Source organism: Eschrichtius robustus, chromosome 5, assembly GCF_028021215.1.
Source record: "Eschrichtius robustus isolate mEscRob2 chromosome 5, mEscRob2.pri, whole genome shotgun sequence".
Classification (NCBI taxonomy): domain Eukaryota; kingdom Metazoa; phylum Chordata; class Mammalia; order Artiodactyla; family Eschrichtiidae; genus Eschrichtius; species Eschrichtius robustus.
This window is the reverse complement of record NC_090828.1, coordinates 55880294-55899311: the sequence shown is the minus strand read 5'-3', so window position 1 is coordinate 55899311 and position 19018 is coordinate 55880294. Positions and strand designations below refer to the sequence as shown.

The 19018-nt window shown below is 39.3% G+C and overlaps 2 protein-coding genes across 3 annotated transcripts in view; one reads left to right on the top strand and one right to left on the bottom strand.

Annotated features, from left to right (window-relative positions):
• Positions 1-19018, bottom strand: part of PDE11A (phosphodiesterase 11A) — a 464603-nt gene that overhangs the window by 199894 nt on the left and 245691 nt on the right. For both annotated transcript variants that reach the window (XM_068543893.1, XM_068543892.1), the window contains exon 6: positions 3664-3796. In XM_068543893.1, the coding sequence (XP_068399994.1) occupies positions 3664-3796 (133 nt within the window). The remainder of the gene's footprint in view (positions 1-3663; positions 3797-19018) is intronic.
• LOC137765285 (prothymosin alpha) lies at positions 16440-17616 on the top strand. Its single transcript, XM_068544861.1, has one exon. The coding sequence runs from the start codon at positions 16606-16608 to the stop codon at positions 16936-16938; it is 333 nt and encodes a 110-aa protein (XP_068400962.1). The 5' UTR covers positions 16440-16605; the 3' UTR covers positions 16939-17616.

Genomic DNA, 19018 nt, shown 5'->3' with positions numbered 1-19018 from the left:
TGGAGTTTGTTTCATTCATTAATTAACATAAGCAGTTGACACCTGTCACTGAGGCAAAATATTCTTGAAAAGGGAGGAAGCCTAAGCAGATAAATAATTTTGCTTTTCCTGGTGTGATACATAACACACACACACACACACACACACACACACACACACACACAACATATACACATTTGTAAGACAAATGTATTAACTACCTATATTTAGGCAGAATTCTCTCTCTCTCTCTCACCTCCATCTGTACTGATTAATTCTTTTCCAATTTTTTCCCCCTCAGCATGAGAAGGGGAACATAAAGTAATTTTATATTTCAGTACCACAGAAAGAGAACTGTAAAAATCATGGTATATTGCATCTTCAGATTTGCATTTAAAATCTGGTATTAGTTGTGTGGAAGATTGGAAGCATTTTAGGTGGAAGGTCAAGAAATAATGATGGTCTAGGTACTTGCTTTATTTTATCATAGGGATGAAAGTGACTTCACAAAATGGTCACTGCTTAACCTACCACAGTTTACTGTCTTCAGACATCATTGCCTCTAACTACTGGATCAGGGCATGAAATTTTTATGCTCAGTCCCATAGAATTAACTGTTGCATTTTTGCTTGAGAGCCCACAACATTCTTTTTATAGATCAGCGGGCAGGCTGTCTTACTGGAATGGACTGTAAGTGTGGAGGAAGACGTGAAACGGCTATATCGCTCATCAGGAAGAGATGTGGTAGGAGTCTGCCTGTAGACATAAGGATATGGGCTATTCAGGCTCACTATATTGTATCAGCAAGAAGTATTCTTGAGACATATACTGTTTTTCATAAGAAAAAAAGTAATGATTGGTCAAGAACTTTTTATTCCCTGTTAAAGGTGAAGATACCTGTAGCCTATGACCCAGCATGTCACTCTCCTAGGTACAGACGCTACAAAAACTCTTGCACATGTGCACTTGGAGACATGGACAAGAATGTCCTTGGCAGTTATGCATGTAACAGCGAAACACTGAATCCAAATGTCCATCAACTCTGCAGTGGATAAAGTGACACATTCATACGATGGAATACTTAGGAGCCCTAAAAATAAATGAATGAATTAAAAATGCACATGACTCAGGAATTTATGTTGAATGAACAAGCAAGCCACAGAAGAAGATATACAGTATAATTCAATTTATATAAAGTTCAGAGACATGCAAAATGTAAAATATGTAATAATATGTAAAAAAATGTAATAATATATTTGGCAGGGATTCAAACATATGTGATGAAACTATATATAAAAGCAAAGGAATGTTAAATTAGGCTAGTGTGTGGGAAATAAAGGAGATTGGATTAGGGAAGATCAGTACAAGGATTCAAAAGTAATGACTGTATTCTTTTTCTTAAACTCGGTAGTGGGTGTTTATCATGTTTTGTTACACTTTTGCATATGTCTTACGAGCCAACTTTTAAAATGGTGTAAATTTGTTGACTCTCTTTGCTACCCCAGAATTCGACTTTATGGCCCCAAGCTCAGAGCAGAATAATAGCAATCCATACCAAATTTAGCACTATAATTTGGGGTAGGAATCGACCATCATCTCTTAACCTCTAATCTAATATGTTGACTTTGTAACAGTGAATTGGCAATTAATGATTTTTTTCTGCATAGCTAGCCTTTCAGTTTGTTCAGCTGTTACTGATGTTAGTAATAGAATACTGAGAGCTTTTCTTCATAAAACTGTGTGTTTAGAAGTCTTTTCTTCAGTATCCTCTCTCTAAAGTCAAGAAGGAAAGAAACATAGCAAAAGGCAAAACTTCATAACATCAATCTTAACCCAATCATAATGTTAACACATATAAATATTGACACCTATAAATCATTTCTGCTCTGCTAGTCACAGAACCAAAGTTGATGGTATTCTTCCTTACAGGAGGAGAACTAAAGAAGTTCTGGACTGTGTACTTTCCCAAGGAGGGTATGTCAAAGCTCAGAAATACTGCATCAGAACGGACGAGAGCTAGAGGTTGGTTAGCATTGGGGCAGCTAAGAGAGCACACTGGAGAGACACCCAACTCGGACAGGGAGTTCATGAAAGGATGTCCAAGATACAGGCATCTCCACTTGATGCTGAAGAATGGATAGAAAATATGTAGAGGATGTAGCCTGGGGAAAGAGAATTCCAGGCAGCCACAGAGATGTGGTAAATTTCAGGAATTTAAGCTTTCCACGCAGAGATCTGCAAAGATCTGAATGAAGTTATAAATTTGACTTGGACTCCAGCCTCCCAACCATTGCTGTGTCCCACCCCAGACATTGGAGACAGCACAGGGCAGGATTCAGAGGCAGAGCTTTGGAGTCTGAGAGACTAGGACTGAATCCTTGTCTGTCTCCAGAGTCGCAGACCAGCTCTCATTTCTGATTAAATGTTCAGTTATTATTACTGATCTAACCTTTGTTCTGAAGCCAGTGTGATCTTTCTAAAGTATAACTCCTGCTTCTCCCCCATTTGCAACTCAACTACTGGTTCCCCATGGCCCAAGATAAATACTCAAACTTCTTAACACGGCTTTCAAAACCTTTGGGCAATCTGGCCCCTATTTTCCTCTCCCACCTCATCAGCCTGGCCCTCCAGCTACATTAACTCATCTCCATTCCCAGACTCCTCATGCTCTCTCAGTCTTGCCTGGAACACACCACCGTCCTCACTGCAACACTCCTGTTACTCTTCAGACCTTAGCTTTGTAATGTAGTAATTTAATCTTGTAATTTATTGAATACACACCACACACACATGGGTGCACACACACACGTAGAGACATTTTATAAATTCATGTAAATTTATCTGGATGATACTCTATACCACCTTAAAAGTTAGACTTCTGTCAGAATCTATATTAATATATTCTGTACATCAGCACAATGTACCTTCATAATTAACATTAAACAGTAACAGAATCCAACGTACTCTTTCTTTGGAGCAATCTTTTAAAATATGGTAGTTGTACTAGCTAGCATCTATCAGGAAATAACTATGTTATATACACATTTTTATTATTAACCATTTCATAGTTTAATATAAACTATGTTTAATATAAAATGTGCATGACTATACTTAATGCATGGGTTTACTTATATGTTTAACACAAAATGCTCCCAATCATAAAAGAGCATCAGACTAGAGGACTAAAGAATGTCTTTAGCAGTTATGTGTGTAACAGTGAAATACTGAATCCAAATTTCCATCAATACTACAGTGGATAAAAAAAGTGACACTTATTCATACAATGGAATACTTTGCAGCAGTGAAAATAAATGAATCACAAATTCATGTGACTTAGGAACATATATTGAATGGAAAAGCAAGTCACAGAAGAATACATACAGTATAATTCAGTTTATATAAAGTTCAGAGACATGTAAAATGTAACAATATAATTGGCAGGGATTCAAACATATGCAATGAAACTATATAGCCATTTTGCCACAAATCAGGGTAGAGAGAGGAAGCTTTCCTGTCAGTCAGCAGTAGGCGATGCTAAAAATCAGATCACAGGGGAAAGATTTAGAAGAATTGCCAGTAAATTCAGGGGTTGCTATCGAGTTGTATGATGTCCCTTTTTTGCTTCAGCCAGCAAACCAGGGTAACAACTGAACCTTAAGACTGCAACCAGAGGCCTCCTCTTACCTCGGCATCAAAGCGGGGATCCTGGTAGGCATCGCTGATGTTTACTGGAAGGCCTGTAGAAGCCACCAGCTCAGCAACACTGTTATTTATTAGCCAGTCGGAGTATGATGATTTCTCCATGCTTTCTTTGAAACTATCAGAACATCAAGGCAGGCAGTAAGAAAAGAGAAAAACATCAGTTTACCTGAAAGCAAACCCTGTAAGAGTACACTCATAGCAGGATTACCTACCCTCATTAAGAAGGGGTAAGTGACCTTAATCACAGAACAATAGTGAGGTAATTATAAGCAGCTACTTCAAAACTACTTACCTACTATCATGTAAAATAATCAACTCCATGGGTAGAAATGATAGATCCTCTATGATCCAGAGGATAACTCTAGGTTGTATTTAGGCCCCAAAGCAGGCAGACATAAAGCAGATAACCAGGTAATGACCAAAACTGATGATAGGATGCCAACGCCATGGCATAATAAATTCCACTGACCTTCCTAGCTTGCACCCCCTAACTAAGCAGACCAGATGTTTGATACCAGGGAGAATTAAACCTAAGGATGGAGAAAAATCCAGAAATAAATTGAGAATTTACAAAAGTTTAAGTGTAGCAAAAGAGCACGTCTAGACTCAGTGTTAGTGTTTTGTAACTATTTTTGTAGTTTCAGAGTATGTTTCTTAACAAAAACACACTTCCTACTTACAAAATCTTACTGGAAAATCTGTTTTAACTCTACCCTTAACAATAATTTAAAATAATCCATATTTGATTTTAACAAGGAATTTTATGTTAAATGATTTTGTGAACTTTCCCTTGTGTCACTTTCACTACTTCACTACAAATGTCAAATTTACAGAAATGCCATAAGAATTAGTAAGATTCCTCATTTCATCCCTCCCTTCCATCATTTCTTCCCCCGGTGCCTATTGAGCACTGCCACGAGCTGTGGAAATGCAAACTTGAGCACTGTTCAAATTAGCAATATCAAGGAAGATTTTCAGGGAGGATGTTAGATTTGTGGCTTGACCAGTAATAACTGAAATTACGTAAATGAATGCAAGTATACAGAGCAATGTTTTCCAAACTACATTCTGTGGAACCCTGGGTTCCTGAAGATGTTAATGAGTGTACTACAGTGAGAATAATAACTCTGTTGACTTTTTAATCTAAGCTGCACTATATGTAATAAAAACACTAAATGCTGTGCACAGTCATTGTTATTATGCAATAATGTGCCTGTGTGGAATTTGTGCCATACTGGGAATGCCAGAAACTGACATGGAGAGGCCACCAGATGTGTGAATGAGAGGGAAGCACAGACATCATTTACCATCATGAATATATCTCATCTGTAATGACTGCTGGTCTGCGTCTGATAAATTCAACATATATTTGTGAGGTTATTCAGCCCTTGTTGCATATTAAACGTTACTGGTACATAAACGTATTCCCTATGGATCTCTGGCTGAAGACGGAAGCGTTAATAAAAAGCAGAGTCTTGAATTTCTCAGATGATGGCTAAGTCAAAGAAGGAAAAAGACTGAGGACTTCAAAGGAAGATGAAGCCTTTATTTTCTCAAACAAACAAAGGAACAACAAAAAAGTCCACGTTTTATTTTCTCTTTGCTGTATTCTACCCGTGAGAAGTGAAATTTTACATTGTGCTGCAATGAAAGCAAAATACAGGAAGAAACATAACAGTGCACCTGATATGAGGTTTCAACTTAATGAAGTCACTTGTCAGCTTATAAAAGGGTGTGATTCAATGCTGATGATTTCTTGCAGTGATTAATCAAGCTGTCGATTCATTCTGCGCTGCCTGTGTACCACAGGTTTTGTTTACGTCTCTTCTGTGATGAAACAATGTGGAAAATGCTGACCTAGCGTGTGGTGGGAAGAAGAGCTGTACAGGACCCTGGGGACAAGCCAGGGAGGGAACCTGAGAAAGAAATGCTGGGGTAGGGGGAGGCTGAGGAGGGGTAACCGAGAACTGAGGAAGGAACCAGCTTTATCAACAAGTGTCAAAAACCTTTAAGTGGGTCTCAGGATGGGCAAGAGTTCAGCAAGGAGAGATTGGAAGGGTGAGGAAGAAGGCACCCATGGAGGAGGAAAGAGCAGGAACAAAGGTCATGAAGCAGCAGAGTACAAGGGTGTGTTCTTGGAACACTGATTAATCGCCTTGGAACACGGGATGCATACTGTAGGGGAATAAGACTGAACAGGAGGTCAGGGCCCAAAGGTGGAGGCTTTGACCACGGAGCTGAGACCTACGTTATAGGCAATGGGGAGCGATGTAAGAGTATTGAGCAGGGAAGTGACAGGACTCGAGCTGTGACCTTAGGAAACTTAATCCAGGGAGAATGAGCAAGAAGAACTGGCTAAGAGAGGCTGAAGGTGGGGAGAGGTCCTGGCAGACCAGTTAAGTTGTGCAGTGGGAGGTGACGACGCTGGCCACTCAGGAGCTACTGCAGACGATTCCACAGGGCTTGGTGGACGGGCAGCAGTGGCGTCCATTTTGCTGCTGTATGCCTGTGGCACTATTGGCAGAAGGGAGTTGTTTAGAGGACTGGGGAGATGAGGGAAGATAACAGACATCCTGTGAGCCTGGAACATGTTATTCATTGTTGAAAATCCAGGACCAGAGCCCATATCAAGTTTTCAGGACTGAAAGTACTGATACAGAGTTGGGGCTATCTTCAGGGAATATAAAATGGAAGAGATCACTCAGGGAGAGAATATATAGGTAAATCTGTAGGGGAAGGAAGGAGAAGAAAGGCAGTAATAAAGAGGGAGGGGATAAAGAGGAGAAAGAAAAAAGGGAAAACGAATTAATCATCACCCACGGTGAGCCAAGGGAAGCTGGATGCTTACCTAACTAGTTTGTTTTGTCCTCACATAAATCCTATGAGTACAATTCTCTACATTTTACAGATCAGAAAACTGAGGCTCAGAGATGCTAAATGACTTTCCCAAGTGGAAATAGGATTTTCAGCTAAAGTGTGACTCCAAAGGCCCAGATTATTCTGTTTACCCTGTTGCCTCTCTGGGAAGAAGTCAATGGGTAGGAATAGAGCAAGAAGAGTAGGTTTTCACTAAAAAGAAGGGAGGCCAGTCAACATTACAGAGGGTTTCAGGGAGAGGCTGCAGGTAACAAACACTTCAGCCTCAGGCTGCAGTCAAGGAAGAATGAGGAAAAAACACTGTATTTGACAATCCAGAGCTTTAGGTCCCTACTTACAGAATCCCCAAAGATGATGATGGAAACACTTACTGAGCAGGGGCTCCTGAAAGACTCCTTCTAGATTTAGAGCTGCTCAGAATCTGGCTTAGTGCAGGCTGCACATGTACTGAAATCACTCCAAACTGTAGACAATGCAAAAGCATCAGCCCTGGGCACAGGCACTGCTAAGGTGGTTTCTAGAAAGTATAAGCTATGGTCTCTGCCCTCGGGAGCTTGCCACTTAGTCGGGGAGGTGAGAAATAAACACGCTGACATTAAACAATGCACTATTTAAATACCCAGTTCAAATTTCAAATGAAAAATTTGTCACATGGCTGTGTTGACTAGTTGCCAAGCCAATTGTGCCAATCATGAATGAGGAAGAAGTATAGGGAGGGAGAAACAACTTCAGGTGGGGCTAAGGCTTCAGGTGAGGCTAAGGCTTCAGAGAGGAGATGAGATTTGAACTGACCTAAAGCTGCAACAGTGCAAACAGATTTTCTGAAAACCACCCCTCCGTTTTCTTCAGTTTAATCTTGCCTAGGTACATAAATTAAGGCCCAGGGGGACAGGATGGTTAGAGAGACAGTCAGGAAGGTTATTAGTCAGTCTAAGTATTTATATCACATTCTGGCCTTTGTACCATTCAACCTTCCATGATTCTGGAATGCAGAATCATGACACTGAGTTAGAGCTTTCAAAACCTTGCTTCTTTTCTTTTTTAAAAAAAAAAAGGTAATTTTGTTTTATGATTAAGACTATGGGTTTTAGAGTCAGACACACTGACTTAACTTGCCTCTCTTGCCACTTCCAAGCAAAGTACTCTCAGACAAGTAACTTACATGTCATCTGTAAAATGGGTATAATACTACTACTTAGTTATTGTGCAGATTAAGGTAATAATTTATGAAAGTACTTATCATATTATCTAGCCATAGCAAACATTTTTTTTAAAGTATCAACTTTTTAACAACTTCTAAAGTAAATTCTGCATGTGACAGTACCCCTTTGGACATTTCAGCAATGTGGTGTTGTGGGTTTAATCACAAAGGAAAAGGCCCAAATTATTTCTACTTCCTGAGGGACACAATCTAGCTTAAAGGATCAGTTCTTGCATAAAGGTCCTATAGGTCAACTCCTCCTGATTTATGAGGGCCCTTTTATTCTGTGTGGTTTACTCCCTTTGACTGACTGCTGTTGGAATAGAACATGGTAAGATCATGGACACAGCCATGTATATTATGCAGGTTCTGCCCTGTACAGGGGTGCCCTGTCAAAGGAATGAACGGGGCTGAAATCTAGCCTGGTTGCGCACATTGGCTTAGAGCTGCATCCATTTAGAGGGAGTACCTTTTTTCTAATTCTCACAGAGACACTGTAAGGGCTGAAAATGGCTCTGCTTCAATCTCTTCTTCAACACACATGACAAATGGACATCAATATCAAACTGAATGCCTTTAGTGACAGGGAACTCATTACCTACAAAAATATTCCATGCCATTTTGTGGCAGCTCAATCTACTTTCCAATAATCACCATCTTATGCTCCCTGTCCCGTGGTTTGCAGCCACAGAGCATGGATCTCATTAACTGACAGCCCTTGAAATATTCGACAATAATTAACATGTTCCCTATAATCCTCCACCTGAGATCATTCTTTTCAACTTATCTCCAATTCCTTCAGCTACTCCCCTTGTGGCATAGCTTCCTTATTCTCATCCTCCCAGTCCTAGATGCGTCCGAGATGGTTAATAGCCCTCTTGCGTATGAAAGTCAGTCCGGAACAGTCTTGGCCATGGGGTCTGAGCAGCATAGAGGTGGGATGACCACCTCCCTCATTCTGGATCCTGTTCCCACCAATGAGGCTCAGGATTAATAGTTCCTAATAGCTCTTTTTTTAAATAGGTTTTTGAAAGCTTAAATTAATATCCCAAATTGAATTAACCAACTTTCTAGAGCCCCCAAAATATGACCAGAGATATCAAAGGTCAATAAATTCAACACTAAGGTTTTCAATTTGAGCCATAATCAATCTAGGAAGAGTCACTGCAGTTTGGAAACACATCAATAATTTGATTACTCCACAGCCTGTGAGTGCAGATGAGATCATGTCAGCTCAGTGGATCTTAGCTGCCATGTGCATAACTGCAAAATAACCAGTTAGGTTATTTTAACTGTTTAAAAAGTAGACCTCCTTAAGATCAAGATTAGTTTAAAATAACAAGCAAATTGTAAAGTAATCCTTCAGCTTGTATTTTACTAGAACCAGGTGCATATGAAGGTGTGGGTTTTTAAGTGAGTTTCCTGTAAAGAGCTACAGTTTGATTCCTTTTCCTCAGTGGTATCTTGCTTCCAAGTGTGAGACTCATACTGACTTCAAAAAGAACTTCATGAGCTTAAATATATTGACTGTGGAGGGATAAAAGAGAATTGCCCTATTACAGAAAACACATAATTCCTGAAATGTGGCTGTCCCTGAAATGAGGGCCAGTGAGATAGATATAAACCTCGGGGTTGACAAGGTGCAGAGCAGCATAGGAGAGAAATCGATACAAGTTAAACAAAACCAGACAAAATAAAATACCCCCGGGACCAGGAACTTTGCCATCTTCAATTGTCTGAAAAACCTACCTTAGCTAAAGGTTCAAACACAGAAAATTGTATGAAAATAAACTTAAGACTATTTTTTAGAATTAATTCTCAAAACAAGTCTCTAAATTAGAAGACAAAATATCTGAAGAAAATAATACTAATCATTAGACTGTGTCTGTATTGACGGTTTTGTTCTCAACACTAGAGTTCACTCTAGTTTTCACTAGAGACTCCCAAGACTTCACTTTTTCAAGAATGACCATTGGTTGGGCCCCTACAAAATGCTGGAAAGTAGTGGGTGAATCTTGCATGAAGCAATCAAAAAGGGTCTTTTCCTTTTTGCTGAAAGGAGTTGGTCAGCTCAGCCCTGACCATCCTTATATATATGTATATATGTACGGAAAGAGGTATAGGCAGGAGCAAAAGGGGTCCCCACCTTCAGGGAGCTCACAAAAAATGACAATGGATTGTGACATCCTAAGGAAGGATGTACAAGACATTACGGGAACAGAGAGAAGAAGGGTCAGTTCTGTTTGGGCTGGGAATGGTATTTGGGAACTACTTCGCAAAGGAAGTTGGTATAAGCTGATTTTTGTAGGATAAGTAAGAACTCATCAGGCAGAGAAAGAAGGTAAAAACAATTCAGACAAAACCACAGCAAGAGTAAAGCTTTAGAAGTGTGAGGTTTTCTGTGTTGTATGACGAATAGCAGAGCTAAAACTTAGGCTAAATGGTAGAAGTGATGAATAAGGCTACAGTGGAAGAGGTCAACCTGTATATTGTGTGGCTCCATGCACAAACACAACCACATTTATACTACTGATGATTCCTGCACGGGTATCAGGAGCCCACTGAGTCCTGAGTTCCCTACATATGCATCCAAGCCCTTTCTGGACACTTCCTCCTGGTTACCCACAGGCACCTCAAATTTAACACTTTCAAGACTGAACTAACACACTCACCTTGATGTGCTAACAATCATTAATAAAAACTGTGACCATTAACTAAAAATAGATCATTGGGTAAGGAACAGAAGTTTCAACATAGACACAATCTATTTTCTCATTTTCAGGGAATGATTGATTGTCAATTAACCTTGATAGTGTGAATATTATCCAGTGGGGGTAGGATTCAGAGAGGCGAAGAGTCAGGAACTCCAAGAACTCTTTAGGACAGATATTTCTTTTTCATGCTTTGTAAACAAAAACTGATTTTTTTATCTACATGCTGTGCCTGGTACTATTTTCCATCTTGCTTCATTGACTAGAGGTCAGTCTGAACTTTGGTTCACAGAGAGATATTCCCCGCCTTACTTCTTCTCAAGTAAGCCTGCCTATCCCTGGGTCCTTTCTGAAGCTTCGAGCTGTGCAACATTATTTGAAGTTGTCTTTCAATGAAGAGATTAAGGAACTAAGTCAATATCAGTGGGACTTAAAGCTAGGACCCCAGCAGGAGAATCTCAAACACCTAGGTCTAGGACATTAATAATTTCCTACTGGCTTCAGTATATCTTTGAAGGTTACCAAATAAGTCTTTCAGACATAAAGGGTAATGGGAGAGAATGTAGTTAGCAAGTAGAACCAGCCTGTCAGTTCTTATACTGTGGTGGGAGAGGAAGATGCTCTAAGTTGCAGACCTTCCTGAATTTTATCATGACCTGGACCTGTTAATGGACTTGCCTTTAAGGTCTTGACTGAGGACACTTCATCACACATGTATTTCTCTCATTTCAAGCATTGTGTTATCAGAAATGAAGACATGGAAACCAAATAATACATTTTCTATCCTTCATTTCCTCAAGCTGTACAATTAGAGTGATGAGATTTATCACCACAAGGAGTTGGTGTCACTTTGAGAAATGTCTTGTGCCTCTCAGATGGGTGTCAGATGGCATTACTGTGAGTGGTTGGTGTCTACAATTTAGCATCATGTGGTGACAACTGCTTGGTTTCATAGCTGAGCAAAGCTGGGTTTTGGGGGTTTTGTTTTTGTTTTTGTTTTCTTTGTATCTTGGCCCAACATTTCCTTGCTGTGAAACTACAGATAAAATTTTAACTCTGTTAGTTTCATAATAGAAAATAGGGGAAATATAGCCCATTTTACAGGGCTGTTTTGAGGATACAATAATATAATGTTGAAGAATGCATGACACATAGAAAGTTCTCAATAAGTATCAGTTCCTTGTAGGCCAAAGATTTTTCTTTTATTAAAAACACTAGGTGAGACATGCTCTGTTTAACTGCTTATCTCCTGGGGCAGGAGAGATGTTACTGTTTTTGGCTGTGGCATCGTTGTCAGATTTGAAGAAAAAATGTGCTATGATAATAAAGGACAGAGTTAAAATTCTCTCCTTCTAGATGTGTCAAGTAGCCCTACCACACCTCTCTTTGGGGCTGCTGTGGGCACCTCCACCCATCTGCTCTGGATTGAGGGCATACCTTCCCACAGGTCCTGGGCATATGTCTACACAGTAAGAAAGAAGTAGACTCAATGTGTTAAAACATTAACTAAGGCATGTTAAATGAGAGACCTACAAAAATGAGAGAGCCAAGCATAAAAACCAAACGTTAAGAATTCTGAGTTGCCATGATTCTGTTTACTGTGTGCCATCAATCTAAAGGACAGCTGACCTACATAGCTACTTTATTATGTTCGATCTCAGTATTTATTCATGTGCCTTGTTGTTCATGGGATATTTGTATAGCTTTAATTCTTCTCTGTGACAGTTTTACTAGAGTGACAAGCCCACTGGCCTGAAATAAATAGGGGTAATGAGAGGGTTTGTCTTTCATTGAGTCTTCATGTTCAAAGGTAGGAAAAAGAAATTAAATGTATTTAAGAGGTGAAAGTTAGATGCTTGGGAAATACGTCTACTTGAGTTTCCTAAGATTTTGGAAGATACAAAACTTTGTTACAAATATTTCCTCTCCTTCATTGATGTTTAGTTCTTAAAATTAGCATCATGCAAACAGGGTGTAGACACATACATTACTAGTGCCATGGAGTGTATTTATAAAATAGGGTTATTTGGGGGATTGGGGGCCATATAAGCCCAAAAATATCAAAGTGATACTATCCCTGCTCAGGTCAGTGTGTAAACACTCCATCCTAATGACACTCTGTATATTTTTAGGGAAAGGAGCTAGGAAATATCTAGGTGACTATGTAACAATGGAGCTTCCTGATAAAGAAGAGGCCTTGGTACCAGAGCTTAGTCTCTGGTACCAATCTGTCTTCCATTAAACTAATTCAGACCTGCTGAAATACCTCCTTGCTAAACAACCGAAAGGGAGTTGGGCCATCTGGATCTTTCAATCTTCAATTAACAACATTAAATATTGGCATAATAAGCTTCAGCAGCCCTGAATTTGCCACAATAGACAGTCAAAAAGAATGTCTTAAGGTTCTTGTTTAAAGGAAGTTACACAACAAAAGAAATCTTACGTTCCAAGATGACTGGTCATGGTGGTGACAGTGCTGTTTTCATGTTTAATGTTTTAAAGGTTTTCTTCATTTCCTTGAAATCAGAATAAGTAACACGTTTTTATTTCTACAAAAACTCCTATCACATGCTTCCTAGCAAAGGTACAGTCAAAGAAAGAAGATCCATGAGGAAGAAAGTAGAAGAAAGAAAATGTATTCATGACATACTGTGGGAGTATTCTGTCCTACATCAGTGTGTAAGTTTGTCTAACATTCCCTATTACTCTAGGTAACAGAGAAATTTAAAAGAAGGTAAGAAGAGGACAGACCTTCCAAACTGGCAGAGTAAAGCCCACTAAAAATTTGCTCCTCCATAAAAGCATGAGAATACTAGCAAAAATTGTCAAAATCAACTTTTTGAAAACCCTGGAAATTAAAGAGAGGCTTACAAAAATCCAAGGAGTCTTTATTCAAGAAAAACAGTTCAATTTCTGTAAGGACAGTATGTTGTGTGGCATTTTTTTTTAATTTATTTATTTATAGCTTGTTGGGTCTCGTTTCTGTGCGAGGGCTTTCTCTAGTTGCAGCAAGTGGGGGCCACTCTTCATCGCAGCGTGCGGGCCTCTCACTATCGCGGCCTCTCTTGTTGCGGAGCACAGGCTCCAGACGTGCAGGCTCAGCAATTGTGGCTCACGGGTCTAGTCGCTCCGCGGCATGTGGGATCTTCCCAGACCAGGGCTCGAACCCATGTCCCCTGCATTGGCAGGCAGATTCTCAACCACTGCGCCACCAGGGAAGCCCCTGTGTAGCATTTTAACTTACCTTATTCTCATCTCCCTCTCCCTAGCTCTGGGGTAGTGGTGAACACCAACAGATTCATAATCATGCTAGCTGTGAAAACCAGCAGCCAAGCAGCCACTGGCAGAAGAAGAATGGGTTTGGAGCTCCCCCAAATCCCATCTCCACAGAACTGTCATTATTTGACATGTTTGGCAGTTCCACGGAAACCTCCACTCATAGAGCTTTCCGTTATTTAACCTGACTTGGAGCTTGCTCACTAAGAACAGCCTTTATTCCCCAGGTATCTTTGGAAAAATAAACAAAAACAAAAAACCAGCAGTAATTGTTTAACATCACAACTGCCTTAGGCAGAGAAACAGTTACAGCTAACAAGAAACTGACCAGAAAACTTAAAAGAAGTGCAGGAATAAGACATTCCTGGGGAGGTTTGAAAAGTTCTGACATATTCCTGGAAATCTAGAGTTGTATTTATGCCCAGGAAAGACCTGAGAAGGCCCTAATCTCCCACCTCTGGTTGACCTTGAAGTTCTGTGAAAGCAGAAAGTGAAAGCTAATTAAACTTCCTGTCAGAGAATTGAAAGTTTCCCCCACATGAACACAGATCCCCTCAGAAAGGCTGGAAGACTTATTGGTTCAAGTTTTTCGTTTGTTTGTTTTTAAGAAAATCTCTGTCCAGTCATTAGCTGGCAAACTAAGCTAACTACGCAGAGAATTCAGTTGCCACACACAACAAAGATAGTTCATGAAAGTCACTAAACAACAAACAGCAGAAACAACAACAGAAACAAATAGAAAGAACAACAAACCCTGGACGGAGTGAGTGAGGAGCAGATTTTACTTCCAGAGTTTCCACATTATATTATTTAAATTATTCAGTTTTCAACCAAAACAGAGAGAGAGAGAGAGAGAGAGAGAGAGACAACGAAATAGGAAACTATACAGGAAAAAGCAGATGGAAACTGTCTTTGAGTAAGCCCAGATGTTGGACTTACTAGACAAAGACTTTAAATGAGCTAATATAAATATGTTCAAAATACTAAAGGGAACCATACTCCCTACCCCACAAAAAACTAAAGGAGAATATGAGAACAATGTCTCACCAAATATAGAATATCAATAAAGTGATGGAAATTATAAAAAGGAACCAAATAGAAATTCTGGAATTGAAAAGAATAATAACTGAAATGAAAAATTCACTAAGAGGGCTCAACAGCAGTTTTCAGAAGCCAGAAGGCAGAATCACTGAACATGAAAATAGGTTAATTGAAGATAGAGACTATCTGGTCTGAGGAACAAAAAGAAGAAAAGAATGAAGGAAAATAGAGTCTCAGAGATATGTGAGACTTATTAAGCATATAAACATATCCATAATGGGAGTCTCAGAAAGAGAGGAGACAAAGAAAAGGAGCAGAAAGAATATTTGAAGAAATATGGAAGAAAACTTCACATATTTGATTAAAATAAACATTAATCTATACATTCAAGAAGCTCAACAAAATCCAAGTACGATAAACTCAAAGTGAGCCACACCTAGACACATCGTTAACAAACTGTTGAAAGCCAATGACAAGGAGAGAGGCTTGAAAACAGCAAGAGACATGACTCATCACATACAAATGATCCTCAGTAAGATCAATAGCTCCATGATCAGAAACCATGGAAGCCAGAAGGCAGTTGAATGACATATTCAAAGCGATCAAAGAAAAAGACTGTCAACCAAGAACTATATATCCAGCAAAATTATACTTCAAAAATAAAGGAGAGGTTAAGACATTCTCAGATAAACAAAAACTGAGAAAATTCATTGCCAGTAGACCTGCCCTATGAGAAATACTAAAGGTAGTCCTTTAGGCTGAAATAAAAGGACACTAGAGAGTAATCTGAATCCACATGAAGAAATACAGAGCACTGATAAAGCTTACCCTATAATAAATACAAAAGACAGTATAAATGTATTTTTTGTTTGTAATCATTTTTTCTCTCCTATCTCACTTAATTGCATAATGAAACAACTGTAAAACTTCATTAAAGGGTTATAACATAAAAAAATATAATTTTTAAGACAATAATAACACAAATGGAGGGAGAACTATATAGGAGCAAAGTTTTGTGTACTATAGAAATTAAATTGGTATTAATCCAAATTAGATTGTTATAAGTTAAGACGTTAATTGTAATCCGCAGGGCAATCACTAGGAAAAGCATTGAAAAAAAATAGTAAAGGAAATGGCAAGATAATTTAAATGGCACATTAAAAAATATCTATTTACCACAAAAGAAGGCAGAAATGGAGAAACAGAGGGACAAAAAGAAATGACATATAGAAAACAAATAACAAAAAAGGTAGATGTAAATCTTACTTTATAAGTAATTACTTTAAATATAAATGAATTAATCTCTCCAAACCAAAGGCAGAGATTAGCAGAACAGATAAAAATAACATGATCCAACTATATTCTGTCTACAAGAGACACACTTTAGGTTCAAAGACACAAACAGGTTAAAAGCAAAAAGATAGAGGGCAGACAGCAGAAGCAAGAAGAACTACAATCCTTCAGCCTGTGGAACAAAACCCACATTCCCAGAAAGAGAGATAAGATGAAAAGGCAGAGGGCTATGTACCAGATGAAGGAACAAGATAAAACCCCAGAAAAACAACTAAATGAACTGCAGATAGGCAACCTTCCAGAAAAAGAATTCAGAATAATGACAGTTAAGATGATCCAGGACCGTCCACTGGCTGCTCTGAAAAGCCATCTTTGCATTGTTCCCGTGTCCGTCTCACTGCTCGCCGCAGCCACCTCCGCCGCGCGCCTCCTCCGCCGCCGCGGACTCCGGCAGCTTTATCGCCAGAGTCGTCGAACTCCCGCTTTCTTTTTAATCCGTGCATCGGATCACCGGCGTGCCCCATCATGTCAGACGCGGCCGTGGACACCAGCTCCGAAATCACCACCAAGGACTTAAAAGAGAAGAAGGAAGTTGTGGAGGAGGCGGAGAATGGGAGAGAGGCACCTGCTAACGGAAATGCTAACGAGGAAAATGGGGAGCAGGAGGCCGACAATGAGGTAGATGAAGAAGAGGAGGAAGGTGGGGAGGAAGAGGAGGAGGAGGAGGAAGGTGATGGTGAGGAAGAGGATGGAGATGAAGATGAGGAGGCTGAGGCTGCTACAGGCAAACGGGCAGCTGAAGATGACGAGGATGACGATGTTGACACCAAGAAGCAGAAGACCGATGAGGATGACTAGACAGCAAAAAAGGAAAAGTTAAACTTAAAAGGCCACCGTGACCTATTCACCCTCCACTTCCCGTCTCAGAATCTAAACGTGGTCACCTTCGAGTAGAGAGTCCCGCCTGCCCGCCCGCCCACTGCGGGCAGCGCCACCGCAGATGACATGCGCTCTCCACCACCCAACCAAAACCACAACGCGAATTTGCAACAGGGGAGGAAAAAAGAACCAAAACTTCCAAGGCCCTGCTTTTTTTCTTAAAGTACTTTAAAAAGGAAAATTTGTTTGTATTTTTTATTTACATTTTATATTTTTGCACATATTGTTAGGGGGTCAGCCATTTTTAATGATCTCGGATGACCAAACCAGCCTTCGGAGCGTTCTCTGTCCTACTTCTGACTTTACTTGTGGTGTGACCATGTTCATTATAATCTCAAAGGAGAAAAAAAACCTTGTAAAAAAAGCAAAAACAACAACAAAAAAACAATCTTATTCCGAGCATTCCAGTAACTTTTTTTGTGTATGTACTTAGCTGTACTATAAGTAGTTGGTTTGTATGAGATGGTTAAAAAGGCCAAAGATAAAAGGTTTCTTTTTTTTCCTTTTTTTGTCTATGAAGTTGCTGTTTATTTTTTTTGGCCTGTTTGATGTATGTGTGAAACAATGTTGTCCAACAATAAACCGGAATTTTATTTTGCTGAGTTGTTCTAACAAAAAAAAAAAAAAAAAAAAAAAAAAAAAAAAGATGATCCAGGACCTCAGAAAAAGAATGGAGGCAAAGAACGAGAAGATGCAAGAAATGTTTAACAAAGACCTAGACGAATTAAAGAACAAACAGAGATGAAAAATACAATAACTGCAATGAAAACTACACTAGAAGGAATCAACAACAGAATAACTGAGGCAGAAGAACGGATAAGTGACCTGGAAGACAGAACGGTGGAATTCACAGCTGTGGAACGAAGAAACAAAAAAGAATGAAAAGAAATGAAGACAGCCTAAGAGACCTCTGGGACAACATTAAACGCAACAATATTCACATTATAGGGGTCCCAGAAGGAGAAGCGAGAGAGAAAGGACCCGAGAAAACATTTGAAGAGATTATAGTCGAAAACTTCCCTAACATGGGAAAGGAAATAGCCACCCACCTCCAGGAAGTGCAGAGAGTCCCATACAGGATAAACCCAAAGAGAAACACGGCGGGACACAGAGTAATCAAATTGGCAAAAATTAAAGACAAAGAAAAATTATTGAAAGCAGCAAGGGAAAAACGACAAACAACATACAAGGGAACTCCCATAACGTTAACAGCTGATTCTCAGCACAAACTCTACAAGCCAGAACGGAGTGTCATGATATACTTCAAGTGATGAAAGGGAAGAACCTACAACCAAGATTACTCTACCCAGCAAGGATCTCATTCAGATTCAATGGAGAAATCAAAAGCTTTACAGACAAGCAAAAGCTAAGAGAATTCAGCACCACCAAACCTGCTCTACAACAAATGCTAAAGGAACTTCTCTAAGTGGGAAACACAAGAGAAGAAAAGGACCTACAAATACAAACCCAAAACAATTAAGAAAATGGTCATAGGAACATACATATCGATAATTACGTTAAACATGAATGGATTAAATGCTCCAACCAAAAGACACAGGCTTGCTGAATAGATACAAAAACAAGACCCATATACATGTTGTCTACAAGAGACCCACTTCAGACCTAGCGACACATTCAGACTGAAAGTGAGGGGACGGAAAAAGATATTCCATGCAAATGGAAATCAAAAGAAAGCTGGAGTAGCAATACTCATATCAGATAAAATAGACTTTAAAATAAAGAATGTGACAAGAGACAAGGAAGGAAACTACATAATGATCAAGGGATCAATCCAAGAAGAAGATATAACAATTATAAATATATATGCACCCAACATAAGAGCACCTCAATATACAAGGCAACTGCTAACAGCTATAAAAGAGGAATTCGACAGTAACACAATAATAGTGGGGGACTTTAACACCTCACTTACACCAATGGACAGATCATCCAAAATGAAAATAAATAAGGAAACAGAAGCTTTAAATGACACAATAGA

Excerpts from the sequence above, each read along its gene's own strand:
- LOC137765285 (XM_068544861.1), top strand. The coding sequence starts at position 16,606 with ATGTCAGACGCGGCCGTGGACACCAGCTCCGAAATCACCACCAAGGAC.